At 46.7% G+C, this 15,727-nt stretch overlaps 1 protein-coding gene across 4 annotated transcripts in view; it reads right to left on the minus strand.

The window, feature by feature from the left end:
* The window catches only part of SAE1 (SUMO1 activating enzyme subunit 1), a 69,518-nt gene that overhangs the window by 11,596 nt on the left and 42,195 nt on the right, over positions 1-15,727 (minus strand). For all 4 annotated transcript variants that reach the window (XR_009536997.1, XR_009536998.1, XR_009537000.1 and 1 more), the window contains exon 7: positions 406-550. Coding sequence is in view for 1 of the 4 variants with exons in the window: in XM_060130507.1 (XP_059986490.1) it covers positions 406-550 (145 nt within the window). In the remaining 3 variants the exon portion in view is untranslated. The remainder of the gene's footprint in view (positions 1-405; positions 551-15,727) is intronic.

Raw genomic sequence — 15,727 nt, forward strand, 5'->3', positions numbered from 1 at the left:
ACTGTGTATAAGAGCAAAAGACTGGTCGCCTAAGGTGAAAGCATCCCAGCACCTAAGGGTGAGGACACTGGGAACAGGGATGCCTTTGCTGCTGAGGGTATAAACTGATAGGTCATCAATGGCGGGTAATGGGGCAATATCTACCAAATGATAAACCCATTCTTCTGACCCCGCCACTCCATTTATCGTGCAGTTATACCTGCACACATACAAGGTCACCTCGATTTTTCATATGCTGCTGTTATACCAACAGAAGGACAGAGGGCCACAGGAGGTGGCAGAATGTGACAAAGGAGGCGCTCCTCAGGGCTTTCGGTCTAATAACGCATCTCCCCAAATTAAGGCAAATACTGAAAACAGACATTTATCAATCCAGGCTAAACTGTGATAAGTACTGAGACCAACCTGACAAAGTCTTCAGGAAGCAGGTCAGGATTAACACCCAGGGAGTCAAGCACATCGTTTCGAATCTGGAGCAACAACTCAGAATCTTCCCCGAAGGTATCAGAACTAGGATCTCTTCCTTTATCTGTGCGGAACTTCAGGAGCACTGGGAAAGGAAGAAGACAGGTCAAAAAGCAAGTCTTTTCACAACCTACAGACTGGGAGAAAATATTTGCAAATAATGTGACCAAAAATGGCTTAATTTCTAAAATATACAAACAGCTCATACAACTCAACAACAAAAAAACAAACAACCCAATCGAAAAATGGGCAGAAGACCTAAATAGACATTTCTCCAGAGAAGATACAGATGGCCAAAGGCTCATGAACATCGCTAATTATTGGGGAAATGCAAATCAAAACTACAACGAGGTACCACCTCACACAGGTCAGAATGGCCATCATAAAGAAAATCTACAGGGCCTCCCTGGTGGCGCAGTGGTTGAGAGTCCGCCTGCCGATGCAGGGGACGTGGGTTCGTGCCCCGGTCCGGGAAGATCCCACATGCCGCAGAGCGGTTAGGCCCGTGTGCCACGGCCGCTGAGCCTGCGCGTCTGGAGCCTGTGCTCCGCAACGGGAGAGGCCACATCAGTGAGAGGCCTGCGTACCAGAAAAAAAAAAAAAAAATCTACAAATAACAAATGCTGAAGAGGGTGTGGAGAAAAGGGAATCCTCCTACACTGTTGGTGGGAATGTAAACTGGTGCAGCCATTATGGAGAACAGTGTGAAGCTTCCTCAAAAAACTAAAAACAGGGCGTCCCTGGTGGTGCAGTGGTTGAGAGTCCGCCTGCCAATGCAGGGGACGCAGGTTCGTGTCCCGGTCCGGGAAGATTCCACATGCCACGGAGCGGCTGGACCCGTGAGCCATGGCCGCTGAGCCTGTGCTCCGCTACGGGAGAGGCCGCAACAGTGAGAGGCCTGCGTACCGCAAAAAAAAAAACTAAAAACAGAGTTGCCATATGATCCAGTAATCCCACTCCTAGGCATATATCCAGACAAAACTATAATTCAAAAAGATACACGCATCCCTACGTTCACAGCAGCACCATTCATGATAGCCAAGACATGGGAACAACCTAAATGTCCATCGACAGATGAATGGATAAAGAAGATGTGGTATATATATATACAATGGAATACTACTCAGCCATAAAAAGAATGAAATACGTGGTGCAGTGGTTAAGAATCCACCTGCTGATGTGGGGGACACAGGTTCGAGCCCTGGTCCAGGAAGATTCCACATGCTGCGGAGCAACTAAGCCTGTGCGCCACAACTACTGAGCCCACGCGCCACAACTACTGAAGCCCGTGCTCCACAACAAGAGAAGCCACCACAATGAGAAGCCCGTGTTCTGCAACCAAGAGTAGCCCCCGCTCGCCGCAGCTAGAGAAAGCCTGCACACAGCAACGAAGACCCAACGCAGCCATAAATAAATAAATAAATTTATTTATTTAAAAAAAATGAAATAAAGCCATTTGCAGCAACATGGATGGACCTAGAGATTATCACACTGAGTTAAGTCAGAAAGAGAAAGACAAATACCATATGATATCACTTATATGTGGAATCTAAAATATGACACAAATGAACTTATCTATGAAATAGAAACAGACTCACAGACATAGGGAACAGACTTGTGGTTGCCAAGGTATTTGGGGGAGGGAAGGATTGGGAGTTTGGGATTAATAGATGCCAACTCTTATATACAGGATGGATAAACAACAAGTTCCTACTGTATAGCACAAGAGAACTATATTCAATACCCTGTGATAAACCATAATGGAAAAGAATAGGAAAAAGAATGTCTATATATGTATAAATGACTCACTTTGCTGTACAGCAGAAATTGACTTTTTTTTTTTGCATCACATCTCTATTGGTGAATTCTCTTTTAAAGACTAGAACCATCTGCAAAAACAATATCAAGACAGCAACTAAACACAGACTAGTAGAAAGTATTAGAATTGAGGCTGACATAAATTAGCAATGATTATGGTACTATCATTTTATTTATTTATTTAAAAATTTTTTTTAACATCTTTATTGGAGTATAATTGCTTTACATTGTTGTGTTAGTTTCTGCTGTGTAACAAAGTGAATCAGCTATATGTATACATGTATCCCCATGTCCCCTCCCTCTCACCCTCCCTATCCCACCCCTCTAGGTGGTCACAAAGCACTGAGTTGATCTCCCTGTGGGATACAGCCGCTTCCCACTAGCCATCTATTTTACATTTGGTAGTGTATATATGTCAATGCTACTCTCTCACTTCGTCCCAGCTTACCCTTCCCCCTTCCCGTGTCCTCAAGTACATTCTCTACGTCTGTGTCTTTATTCCTGCCCTGCTCCTAGGTTCATCAGAACCATTTCTTTTTTTTTTTAGTTTCCATATATATGTAACACAACATTTTAAATCAACTATACTTCATTCAATAAAATAAATTTTTTAAAAAGCAAGCCTTTTCATAATAAATAAATCTTTATAGATGTTGATAATTAAACACATTTTTTTTTCATTCTACAGAAGTAGTACATTAATTAAAATGTGGGGGCTTCCACTGGCTCAGTGGTTAAGAATCCGCCTGCCAACACAGGGGACATGGGTTCAAGCCCTGGTCCGGGAAGATCCCACATGCCGCGGAGCAACTAAGCCCATGCGCCACAACTACTGAGCCTGCACTCTAGAGCCCGCGAAACATGACTACTGAGCCCACGTGACACAACTACTGAAGGCCGCATGCCTAGAGCCCCTGCTCCGCAACAAGAGAAGCCACCGCAATGAGAAGCCCGGGCACCGCAACGAAGAGTAGCCCCCGCTTGCCGCAACTAGAGGAAGCCCACTTGCAACAACAAAGACCCAATGCAGCCAAAAATAAATAAATAAATAAATATATATATATATACACATATATATAAAAATATAAATGTGGGCCAAGTGAAAGGTAATACTTTTCATTTATTCAACAAATATAGTCAGAAAGGTAATCAAATATTGCAAAAATGACTAAAATTACTGTGATGAGTGCCATGACAGTACAACAGAGGATGTGACATCCTCTATAGGGTGCTGTCAAGTAAAGGTTCCCTGAGGAAGCAACATGAGTGAAGTATGTGTGGGCCTGGGAAGAAGGGTAGGGGCAACTTCCAGCAGAGGGAAAAGGCCCTATTATGACCCAGAAGAGAGGTCAGGTGGAGGAGGCATGCATTCTAGGCATCAGTTCAAAGGATGAACTGCTTCAGCCAGAAAGGCCAGCCAAGTGCTCAGACTCATCAGACAGGCAGATCATTACAAACAAAACCTCCCTTACTTAGTACAACCATTATGTCAACCTCCAGAAACGGACAGTTTTGTTTTGGATGTGAACCAGAGGAAAGGTTCAGATGATGGCAGCAAATCAGCAGTACGGTATAACAAGACCCTAACAAGGCTTGAAATTGTAGCGCAGACGAAAAGACACAGGCAGGAGCAGAAGACCGATCAAAATACAAGCACCTTCTACTGCCACAACACCTTGTCTGGATGTCCACTGCAGGCTGGCTGGGTGGCATTCTTGTTCCCCACATGCTCCCCAAGGCAGGCGGACAGTCAGCCTGGAGCCTCGTCTCTAGGGCAGTTCTCCTCCCACACCACACAGGCTGTTTCAGAGCAGAGGTAGAGATGGGTAGATCCCCGGGTGCCCTGGGATAGGCCCTCACACTCACAGTTCACAAACTGCTTCCATTTAAGTTTCATCAGCATTTGCTGACTGAAAAAGTGAACTTATCCAGCAAGTTACACTCTCTCTCAGTACAAGGGGCTCTTCCCTAAAAGATAAGGTGGCCTGAAAACTCAGGCAATTGTTGCGAGGCTCTTTAAAAACGCAAGTATTTGGAACTTGCCCCAGAGTAAGGAATCACTGTCCTTCTCTTTGTTTTAAGACTCACAAACAGTTTTGGTGATGAGCAGTGCGGTGAGAACCGCCCTCCAAGAAGCAGTAGGAATTCATTCATTCACCAGTACGAGCGAGCATTCAGTGTGCACGGCTGACCTACGTGCCAAAGGTCCGATGGTGAGCAAGGGAGTCTTGGTCTCTGCAGTCTGAAAGTGATGGCGGGCGAGGATGGGGAATTTAGGGGTCAAGACAGATGGCTCCACTGAAGCCTGAGGGAAGTTCATAAATGGGCTACACAGTGTTCTGAGAAGATCCCAAAACATGGAGGCCCAGGTAAAAGAAGACGCAACCTGCTTCTAGGCTATGCTTTTCTCAGTGCCGGCGTCCGAGGAAGATCGCTTGTCATGTCCCCAGCATAGGGCACTGCACATCAGAGGTTTTCTATTCTTTATCTTAAAAAGGTTCCAGAACACCTGTTTTGAATACTGTTTGTTGTCTGGGAATGTTACTCTCCTCTCGTTTTCAAGAACACAGCTTCTACAACCCTCAATTCTACCTGACCACTTGGCAGACAACTCAAAAGTGATGACAATTTGGATGCTGGCTAACACAGACCTGCCATCACCTAAGCTCAACTTCTAACTTTGCAGATGTGTCAGTGGGATTCCAATTTGGAGTAAACAAATGCAATCAAGCAAGCATTTGGGGACAGGGTGGAGAAAAGACTGCAGAAGTGGCAGGTCATCACTGTTTACACCAAGCCTCTTTTCCAACAACGTCTGGTGAAGACAAAGGAACGTGGAAATCTGCTAGTCCAGTCAAAAGAGGATACTCCGAGCGGACTGTATCGAATGTCAGCGCTAATTCTGTCAATCACTCTTGAGATGGACCCAGAATGTGCATCAGTGTTGCCCGAGCAGATGACGGAGGCAGTGCCAAGGGCAGGCCGCTTGTAATGCACAATCCGAGGCCCAGTGGCAAGCACGTGGGAACGGAATGAGGTTGCTGGACAGCAGCAGGAGTCCCGCCCTAGCTGCCTCCTGTGCAGTCCTCTTATTTCTGTGTCACTGGGACAGAAGCACCAACTGTCACAAGGGACAGAGGAGAGAGGATCATTTTTTCAGCCCTCACCACAAAACTTTTCATCTTTTGGTTATGAAACACAGCTCTTGAAGCATACTCAAACAATTATAACAACTGCAAAACAAGCAGTGCCTACTCTATGCCAGGCACCATTCTAAACCTTTTACATCCGCGATAACCCAGGGAGGGAGGTAGGTCCGAATGCTCTTCCTACTTTACAGGTGAGGAAACAAGTTCAGAGATTGAGCGGCTTCATCAATGGGACCGCCAACGAGCAGTGGCATAGAAATGCTAATGCTGGCATTCGGAATCTGTGCTTCTTGATCCAGGAGAAAGCCAGGACCCTCAGGAACGCAGCCCAAGGATTCCAAGTGGTCTGGCTCTTTGCCCCCCACCTCAGGAAGATTCCTATTCAACAACATTTCTGTGAGATGCATTTTCCTGACGGGGCCCTGCCCTCTCTTAACTGGTCCTGTTTAAATAAATAAATAAATAAATAAATAAATAAATAAATAAATAAATTTATTTATTTATGGCTGAGTTGGGTCTTTGGTGCCGCGCACAGGCTTTCTCTAGTTGTGGCGAGCGGGCTTCTCATTGTGGTGGCTTCTCTTGTTGCAGAGCACAATCTCTAAGCACGTGGGCTCAGTAGTTGTGGCTCGCGGGCTCTAGAGCGCAGACTCAGTAGTTGTGGCGCACGGGCTTAGTTGCTCCGTGGCATGTGGGATCTTCCCAGACCAGGGCTCGAACCTGTGTCCCCTGCATTGGCAGGAGGATTCTTAACCACTGCGCCAGCAGGGAAGCCCCTAGTCCATTACTTTTAAGTTACTAGTTCAGTGGGTGAGAAGTGGACGTGGAAGCCGTACGAAACCTTGCCCATCAATCTTCAGAGGGTAAGACCAGTTTCATCTCAGAAAGAAATAAGATGGCACTCAGAGGAGGAGCAGAGGCAGCCAGCAGCTGGCCCCGCTGTTTCTCTGGGCCCCTTGCCTGTTCCTGGTGCAGGCCGCCTGGACGTGGGCCGGCAGCCTGGCACCATCCAGATACCTTGCTGACCACATCTGAAGACCGCTCAGGGCCTCCGGGAAGGGGGCCAGTCAGTCCGGCCACTTATTTGCAGCAAAGCAAACAGAGGCTGTATTTTGCGCTCTTTTTCTAATGTCAGCACTCCAGTTAGCAGGGGTGGAGGGGGTGTGGGAAGAAGCCCAGTGTTCTAGACGGGCAGCAGCCTCAGAACTGACCCTAGCCCCGGACGAGTTCTCGCTTATTAAATTCTCCTCTTTGTTCTGCTATCTGCCCTCCCAAATAGCCAGACACACACATAGCACTGTTGACTCTGCATTTCTGAAGAGCACCTCCCCACCAGTTTCCAAATTATGAAACTATTCCATGAAGATCAAATACTGTCAGGGATGCCAAAAGATGACTCATTGAAACATATTAAAACACTGCACAAAATAAGAGTTCCAAACTTGATTAACTTCATCTGCACCTTTTAATTAACTCAGGTTGCAGAAGTCCGGGGGGGAATGACATTCACCGCTACGGAGGATAGGCTGGGGTCTCTGCTATAGTTCAGGACTTGCCCATGTAACAGAGAAGACAAACTTTGAAAAGGGGAAACCAAGCACCTTTTCATGGATTAGAAGAAAAACTGCATATGTGTGAATAAACTACTACTTTTGCAAAAAGAAATTAACTCAAATTCAAATTTAATCTGAATCAGAATACCAGATTAGTGTTATAACAGGAATTTGGGAAGCAATGTTACTAATCACTCTATTTCTTTCTAAACATTTCTTATTGCATTTAAATGGCATGATTATATTTAGCATAATCACTAAGGCCATCCAAAGACTCCAGTATTTTTATAGGGAAAAAATGAAATCAATGTTGCAAACTAGCTCCAACCCAATTGCTGTTTCCCAAAACAGTTCAACTGAGACAAAGTCAAATCTATAGAAAATTGCCTGGCTGATGCCTAAAGCTGTTCTGTGCCAGACACCATCCCCACCTCTCTGAAGCTCCCCACCCATTCTCCCCAAAGTGGCTCACTTAATGGAGACTCATTATCTCTGGGAATGGCCTGGAAATCAGATCCACTCCTGGGTGACATAAACTTCCAAGAAAATGAAAAATAGAGTTATCCTCTTAGCCGGTAGCTTATCTGCTCAGGCAAGACGCTAGGTCTCACATTTAGTCAACTGTTCATTCAAGGAATACGTAGCGAGCACTGACTCTGTGCTGGGCCCTGAGCTGGGCAGGGGAGAGCAAAATGCACGCTCTGCCTCTCAGAGCATTTCGTGAGGGTGACAAACAAAAACTACATATGAAATAACAAAAGGTGGGAACTAGAAAAGGAGCTCTGAGAGAGCATGATGGGGTAGAAGGGAGTGGTTTCGCCAAGCAGCCTGCCAAGCTCCCTCCCCAGTAGGCAGAACCACCTCATCTTCACAGGTTCCCTGGCCCCAAATGCTGATCCTCCCTACCTCTCACCCTCAGCACGCTCACACGCTGCTTGTCAGGGCCTGCTGCGCCTTCTCTCTGCAAAGCCCTTCCTAGGCCTGGGGAGCCTGGGAATCCGCAGGCAGCAGCGCGCAGCAGCGAGGAGCAGAGCTCTGGATCCCCTATTCTCCTACTTACTGTGACCCTGGACAAGTGACAACGACCCTGAGCCTCGTCTGTGAAATGGGAATCGAAAGAGCACTGACCTTATTAAGGGGCTTAAGGATTAAGGGAACTAATAAACGTAAAGCACCTCGGACGGTGCCAGGTAAGCATCAGGTAAATGGCGCTACTCCAGAACTGCCACTGCTTGCCCGCATCTCCGTAAATCCAGCTTGCACGGATGGCCCTTAGAGAAGCTGACACACTTGTTCATGCTGTGATTCCTCATGTGACTGTGTGACCACCACTAACTCAGCAGTGAGCTCCGGGGACCACAGCGCCTCGGCTCTGAACTATGCTCTTCATTCTCCGCACCCTGTTCTATCCCTCAGGGTCTTAATCTCAATTTGTGATTTTACAGTCATCTGTGTAAATTCACTTGTACAAGGACTGACTTGTCTCCTCCACCAGATTTGGTGCTCCGTGGGGCAGAGACCATATCTGTCTTGTTCACTATTATCTACTTAATGCCTAGCACAGGGCTTGCCCCATAGCAGGCACTGAGAAAGTATCTGTTCCATGGGAAGCTTCAATGTTTGGAGAAGGAAGGAAAATCATCACACGGGTGGGCAGAAGGCTCACAACAAAGCGACACAAGGCCCTCACAGATCCTAACCAGGCCTGCTCTATTACTAATCAAATTGAATGGAGTCCTCAAGATACCGAGGATGGATCTGTTTCTCTTATTAACTATTTACAAACATGCTTAACATGGAATGTCCAGCAAGAAACAGAAAAAAGATACACAGTGTACCACATCTGCCCTCAAGAGGGAAACAAGATAGAAGCCTGGCTAAAGCCCACGGGGGTGAAGCTCAGAGGAGGGACACAGCTGGACTGAGGAAGGCGGGGCATTTCCAGGAAGCCACCATGAGTTCTGCTGGCTCTCAGCCTCCCACCTCTTGCGGCACCTGTCCATATGCTCAGCTCAGCTCCACACCTCTCCCCGCTTCATCTACCTCACTCTTAGTTTTTCTCTTTAATCCAGAAACTAAAAAGTATGCATGTGCATATACTCATTCATTCACTTTTTCATCCACAAACATTTCCTGAGCACCTGCACTCCACCCCCACCGCCTGTGCTGAGCTGTGCTGGGGACCCAGGCGGCAGAGCTCACAATCCACGGAGGGCACTCGCAGAAGCCCCCATCTGTCACCACGGCCACACGATCCTTTGACCTCTTTCTCCAGAGAACTTCACCTCCAGACTGGCCTCCCCTGAAGACTTTTTCTGAAACACCCCTTCTAAGCACCAAGTCCTGGCCACCCTTTCACCTCTCCTATGAAGGCCAGTCTCTGATCTCATCACATATCAGCTCAAAACAGAGAAAGAAAGTTGCCTCCTGTTATTTACAGCCCACTCTCTTCTGAAAAGAACCTGAGGCAGCTGGATGAAAGTGGTTGATGGGAGAAAGGAGAGTCCTACTTCTCAGAAATGAGCTGCCAGTTTTTGCCTACCAAATGAAAGACCACGATTACTCAACCTGAGCGAGAGGCAGAGGGACTGGCTCTGTCACCTAGAGCTGGTGGGAGTGAGAATGCTCGCCAAACCATGTGAAGATGTGGTATCGAGGATCTTTACAAAAGGTCATGCTCCTTGGCCAGTGACTTAATTATGTGTAAGCAGTCGCTGCCATGTTATTTATGCATATTTCAAAAAAATCTGGAAATAATCTCATATCCAATAACACGATGATTACATGAAACATGATAACTTGACAGAATGGAATATTATTCAGCTATTAAAATTATGTTTAAGCAGTTTTTAGTCACATTTTTAAATTTTAATAGCATTTAGGTTTAAAAAAAGGGGGGCAAAAATAGCCTATATTCAGAATGAGCTCTCCTATGTAAAATAAAATAGAATGAATTAGGGCTTCCCTGATGGCACAGTGGTTAAGAATCCGCCTGCCAATGCAGGGGACACGGGTTCAAGCCCTCGTCTGGGAAGATCCCACGCGCCGCGGAGCAACTAAGCCCGCACACCACAACTACTGAGCCTGCGCTCGAGAGCCCATGAGCCACAACTGCTGAAGCCCACACGCCTAGAGCCCGTGCTCCGCAGCAAGAGAAGCCACCGCAATGAGAAGCCCGTACACCACAACTACTGAGCCTGCACTCTAGAGCCCACGAGCCACAACTACTGAAGCCCACACACCTAGAGCCCGTGCCCCGCAGCAAGAGAAGCCCACCGCAGTGAGAAGCCCGTGCACCACAACGAAGAGTAGCCCCCGCTTGCCGCAACTAGAGAAAGCCTGCGCGCAGCAACAAAGACCCAACGCAGCCAAAAATCAATAAATAAATTAAAAAAAAAATGAAGTAGGTACAATTGTTACCATCCTCATTTTAGAGGTGGGAAACTGAGGCTCAGGATCACGATGGACTCCAAAGTCCGCACACTTCTAACCTCTATGCTGTACTACCTCCCTGGAAGCCGAGAGAAGACAGAAGATAGGCTAGTTTAAAAAAAGAAAAGAAAAAAGAATATCACTTCAAGTGACCTTAGTTTCCCACCTCGGAGTCCACCAGTTTGGAATAATGCAAACCAACCATTCAGACTCTAGTCTGACCAAATATTCTAGTTCTCCTCTTAAAAAAAAAAAAAAGTTTAATGATTCCCAAGCTTGACTCTCACCTTTAAAGTGGAACATTCTGGACTTCCCTGGTGGTGCAGTGGTTAAGAATTTGCCTGCCAATGCAGGGGACACAGTTCTATCCCTGGTCCAGGAAGATCCCACATGCCACAAAGCATCTAAGCCTGCATGCCACAACTACTGAGCCCACGTGCCACAGCTACTGAGCCCGCGCACCTAGAGCCTGTGCTCCACAACGTGAGAAGCCACCGCAATGAGAAGCACAGGCACCTCAACAAAGTGTAGCCCCCGCTTGCTGCAACTAGAGAAAAGCCCGCACGCAGCAACGAAGACCCAACGCAGCCAAAAATAAATAAATTTATTTATTTAAATAAAGTGGAACATTCTGAAAAGTCTGTAATTTACAAAGAGAACGGGACAAAAACATTCTAAAATGCAGAGGCAGATGATGTAGAGGCCAAGTATGGAGATCGCTGGTCCCCTACTGCAAGGGCCCCTATCTACTAGCTTTGCCAGCCGCACCCTCCGCTTACAGAGCTATTCTGACAAAGCCCTTTCCATTCACACTCACCCTGCCTGGTCACAAGCAGCAGAGAGACAGGGTCTTTTCTCCAGGCCAGCACTTGAGGGGCACATGACCTTGACTCTGGGCATCTGCTGCTCTCTGCCAACTGCTCTTACCCAGGGAAGATGGCACAGGACATTCCCGTGACTGTTGTCTGACAGAGAAAAGATGTGAGGCTTTAAACAAGAATTGCAGCTGGGCTTGGGGCCCGAGAACAGCTCAAACATAGGCTACTGCGGGGGAGGGGGAGATGTGGGCCTGCAAAGAAGAAAACAAGGCAGGTTGCTGACAGTGTTGCCCATTATTACAATCTGGTCTCGATGGGCCTCAGTTTCCCATCTGCAAAAGTGGAATAAGAATATGTCACAGGGCTCTTGTGAGGTTCAGACTTTAAAAATGGACATAATGCTATTAGTATTAGTAAGGCTAATAATTAAAGTCTGACTGAGCGCTTTGAGAGACGGGGTACTGGGCAATGTTTAAACACTTACTAGGTTTGGTGACAAATGACTTAGCTTCTCCAAGACTCAATTTCCTCCTGTGAAAATGACGTGATCATAGTAGATCTGCTCTCACGAGGGTGCTGTGAAGATGTAATGTGATCACGATGGATACAAAGCACTTAATCAACAATTACTAGTGCACAAGATGTGCCCGGCCATCATTTAATCCCTGTGACCCTATGTGGCGGACTTGGAGTTATGCCTCTTTTTCAGGTTGAGGAGTGGAGCATGAGCCTAACCACAGCTGGTTCTCTGACCAGACTCTACACCTGCTGGCGGCAGTAAAGCCCAGAACTGCACTTATGGGTCAGCTCTGCCCCTTCCCTCACCTCTCTTCTCTGCACGGCAGTGCCTTCTTCCTTTCTGAATGACTGTGGTCTGCGTTTTGTGCCTCTGATAAGGCAGTGGCACCAGAAAAAAAACAAACAAAAAAAGGAACACAACAAAACCCACTGCTTTTTTCTTCCTCCCGCTCTACAAATTATTTTTAAACATTTGTGGTTATGACAGTAGCAAATCAACAAGCACTCAGCTGCTGCCCCATTATCGGAACCCATTTCCCTGTGGCTGTCTCTTCCTCAGCAGTTCTTGTCATTGCTGGACACCAAAACACCCGCTGGGGAACGCCGGCCCAAGTGGCAATGGCTGGTTTGCAAAGGTCACAAGTTCTAAAATAAGAAGTTCCTTCTGAAGAGGACTGATCACCCAATCAAGCTGAGGTCTAGAGAGAAAGTCAATTAAAAAAATCATAAAATTTCCCTGTGGTGAGGGCAGGGAAAATTGAGGAAGGAGGAATCAAACTAAGTTTTCTAACAGTAAAAAAGTTACAAAGTGTCTACCATTAAGAAATCTTGAGAGAGAATCCTTGCAGTGATGAGGAAGAATGAGGTACAAAATACTAGAAAGTTCTGGAAGAATACACAAGAAATGGCAGTTTCCTCTGAGGTATCTGAATATTTTACTAAGAAGATGTCTTACTTTTACAATTCAAAGAAGGAGAAAATAGGGCTATTTCTAAGGCTCTCCTATACATGATCATTGGGAGGAGATTATCAACATCTCCCTCATTTCTATAAAAGAAAACAGAGGCCACAAGGCAAAGAGGCTTGCTCGAGGCCTGGCAGTATATGATAGAGTGGGACTAAAATGCCTTTCTTTCAAATCCAAAGCTGGAGACATCAAGGTTCTAGTGGCAGGAGAAAGTAGACATGAACTCCAAACTTGTTTGCCTAGATTTATGAACCAAGAACAATCAGCCATCTTAGGAAAGATTCTAATTTCTCCCTTGGAAGGCCCTGGGTCTGACTTTGCCAGCGCCTGGGAGAGGGAGGAGCTTCCAGTCATGAACAAGCCCTTGTTCCCCGCACATGGGGAGTTAAAGGCAAGTGGAAGGGCTCCCCGAGACTTTGCATTTAGGCACAGTCCTACAGCCAGGTCTAGGGCTTTGAGGTACTGTGTGTCTTGTGGCACAGCAGGGAAAGGGCCAAAGGCCAACTATGCAAATTAGCACCACCTAGATGGCTTTACAGGAGCCTAAAATAAATTAATGAAGCCACAGGCTAAGAACCGGCAAGATTCTCCAAGCTTGGGACAGGTGGTCGCAGCAATCAATCAATCCACATTTAGCAAGGCCCTGCTCTGAGTCAGGCCCAGTCAAGAGATGGTGAGCTGTGGTCCCTGCCCTCAAGGGACTCTGTTGTCCAGGGGACGGTATGGGATCACAGAGGAAGGAAACCCAACTCACATCAGGGCAGCTACATTCCTGGAGGTCACATCAGAGTGAGCAGTGAGGATAAAGTGGGAAGGGACGAAGCAGGATATTCCAAGCAGAAGGAATAAAAACGTGTAGAAACGAGGGACTGACAGATGTCTGGGGACAGCAATGTATAGGGTTCACGGAGGGCAGAAGGGAGTGGAAAGGAGAAAAGGAGGTCAATGGGCCCCAGGTCTGGGATGCCAATCCAGGAAGTCTAAATGGTATCCTGAAGGCAAAAGAGAATCATGGAAGGGTTTTAGTTTTTAGACAGATCGGACTGGTGACTGAAAATGGATTAGAAGTAAGAGATCTGGGGACTTCCCTGGTGGCGCAGTGGTTAAGACTCTACGCTCCCAACGCAGGGGGCCCGGGTTCAATTCCCAATCAGAGAACTAGATCCCACATGCATGCCACAACTAAGGAGCCGGCGAGCCCCAACTAAGGAGCCCACCTGCCACAACTAAGGCCTGGTGCAACCAAATAAATAAATATTAAAAAAAAAAAAAAAAAGGAAGAGATCTGAAGGAGGAGGCTGGTAAAGAGCTCAGCCACCGATGAAGGCTGAGGGTGAAAGGCAGCCCCACGGGAGGACTCATGGTCATGTCTAGGCTGAACTCCAGTCCCACCGAGCCCCATACAGAGTGCTTTCTGGATGAACGCTGTGCAGAAGAGAAAATGGCAAATGCGTTAGAAGAGCTCCACTGGTTTCCAACACAGGCAGTATATTAAGAGCTCTGACAGCTCCTCTTTAATCTGCCCAACAACCAACCATGAGGCTCAGCAGGGGAAAGTGACTCGGAAGAGGCCACCCCTTCACCCTCTGTACCCCTAGTACCCGCCTCCAAGCCACCATTTGTATTTGTTCCTAGTAAGGTCCTGCTTGGCTCTACATGAAAGTTGAAGACGGGTTAAGGGTTTCTATGCAAATACACCCCCTACAGTCTGCCCAACACTACTGCCTGGAAGAAGAAATTCCTTTTGCAGAGCAAGGGCCCTAAGTGGAGACCACCCCAGGCTGGCTCAGCAGTGAGGTGCTATTTACTATACTATCTCCTACCTGAAGCATGAAGGCTTTCTGTTCTCAGTCACAGAGGTGTGCTGTTTCTCCCACAGCAGAGGTCTTTAGCCCCCCTTGAAAATCTGGGGGAACTGTATGGCTCCTTTCCAGAGGAACTGTACATGTGAAGAGATGATGAGGATGTGCTGTTATACGTGCCCTTCCTATGGACCCAGCACTGATAGAGCCCTTTGCAGGTACTACTCATCAGCCGTCAATATCGGGATGTTTCCAGGTGCTGAGAACTGGGATTTTGGAGGTTGTTCTTGTTTTTCGTTATTTTAATTTTTATTTTGAAATAATTTTAGACTTAACAGAAAACCTGTACGCGGAATTCCTGCATAATTTCACCTAGTTCTGCAAATGCTAACATTCTACCACATTTGTCATTATTTCTTTATATCTATAATTACACATTTTTAAAAGTGATTTGAAATTTGCCCCTGAATACTTCACTATGTATTTCCCCCAAACAAGAATATTCTCACAGGGGCTTCCCTGGCGGCGCAGTGGTTAAGAATCCGCCTGCCAATGCAGGGGACACGGGTTCGAGCCCTGGTCCAGGAAGATCCCACATGCCGCAGAGCAACTAAGCCCATGCAGCACAACTACTGAGCCTGTGCACCTAGAGCCCGTGCTCCACAACAAGAGGAGCCACGACAATGAGAAGCCCCCGCTCTCCGCAACTAGAGAAAAGCCCGCGCGTAGCAATGAAGATCCAACGCAGCCAAAAATAAATAAATAAATTTATTAAAAAAAAATATTCTCACAGAACCACAAAACAATGATCAAAACTGTGAAATTAACATGGATGGAGTATTACCATCTAATCTACAGACCTTTGTCAAATTTTACCAACCGTCCCACTGATGTCTTTGAGAGCAAAACAAAAAAAAAAATCTGCTCTCAGATCCAATCTGGGAGGTCTATGTTCCATTGAGCTATCATGTCTCTTCATTCTCCTTTAATCTGAAGTGGAGTTCCTGGGTCCTTTACGACCCTTTTGAGAAGTACAGGCCATCTATTTTCTAGAGTCTTATTCAATCCAAGCGTGTCTGATGCTTCCTCATAATTAGGCTGAGATTACCCACTTTGGGCAGGGAACCAGAGCGGTGGCGTGTCTTGCTCATTGCATCCTATCAGGACACATGAGACCTACTGTCCTATTCTTGGAATGTTAACT

The sequence above is a fragment of the Lagenorhynchus albirostris genome, chromosome 19 (assembly GCF_949774975.1).
Source record: "Lagenorhynchus albirostris chromosome 19, mLagAlb1.1, whole genome shotgun sequence".
In the NCBI taxonomy this organism is placed as follows: domain Eukaryota; kingdom Metazoa; phylum Chordata; class Mammalia; order Artiodactyla; family Delphinidae; genus Lagenorhynchus; species Lagenorhynchus albirostris.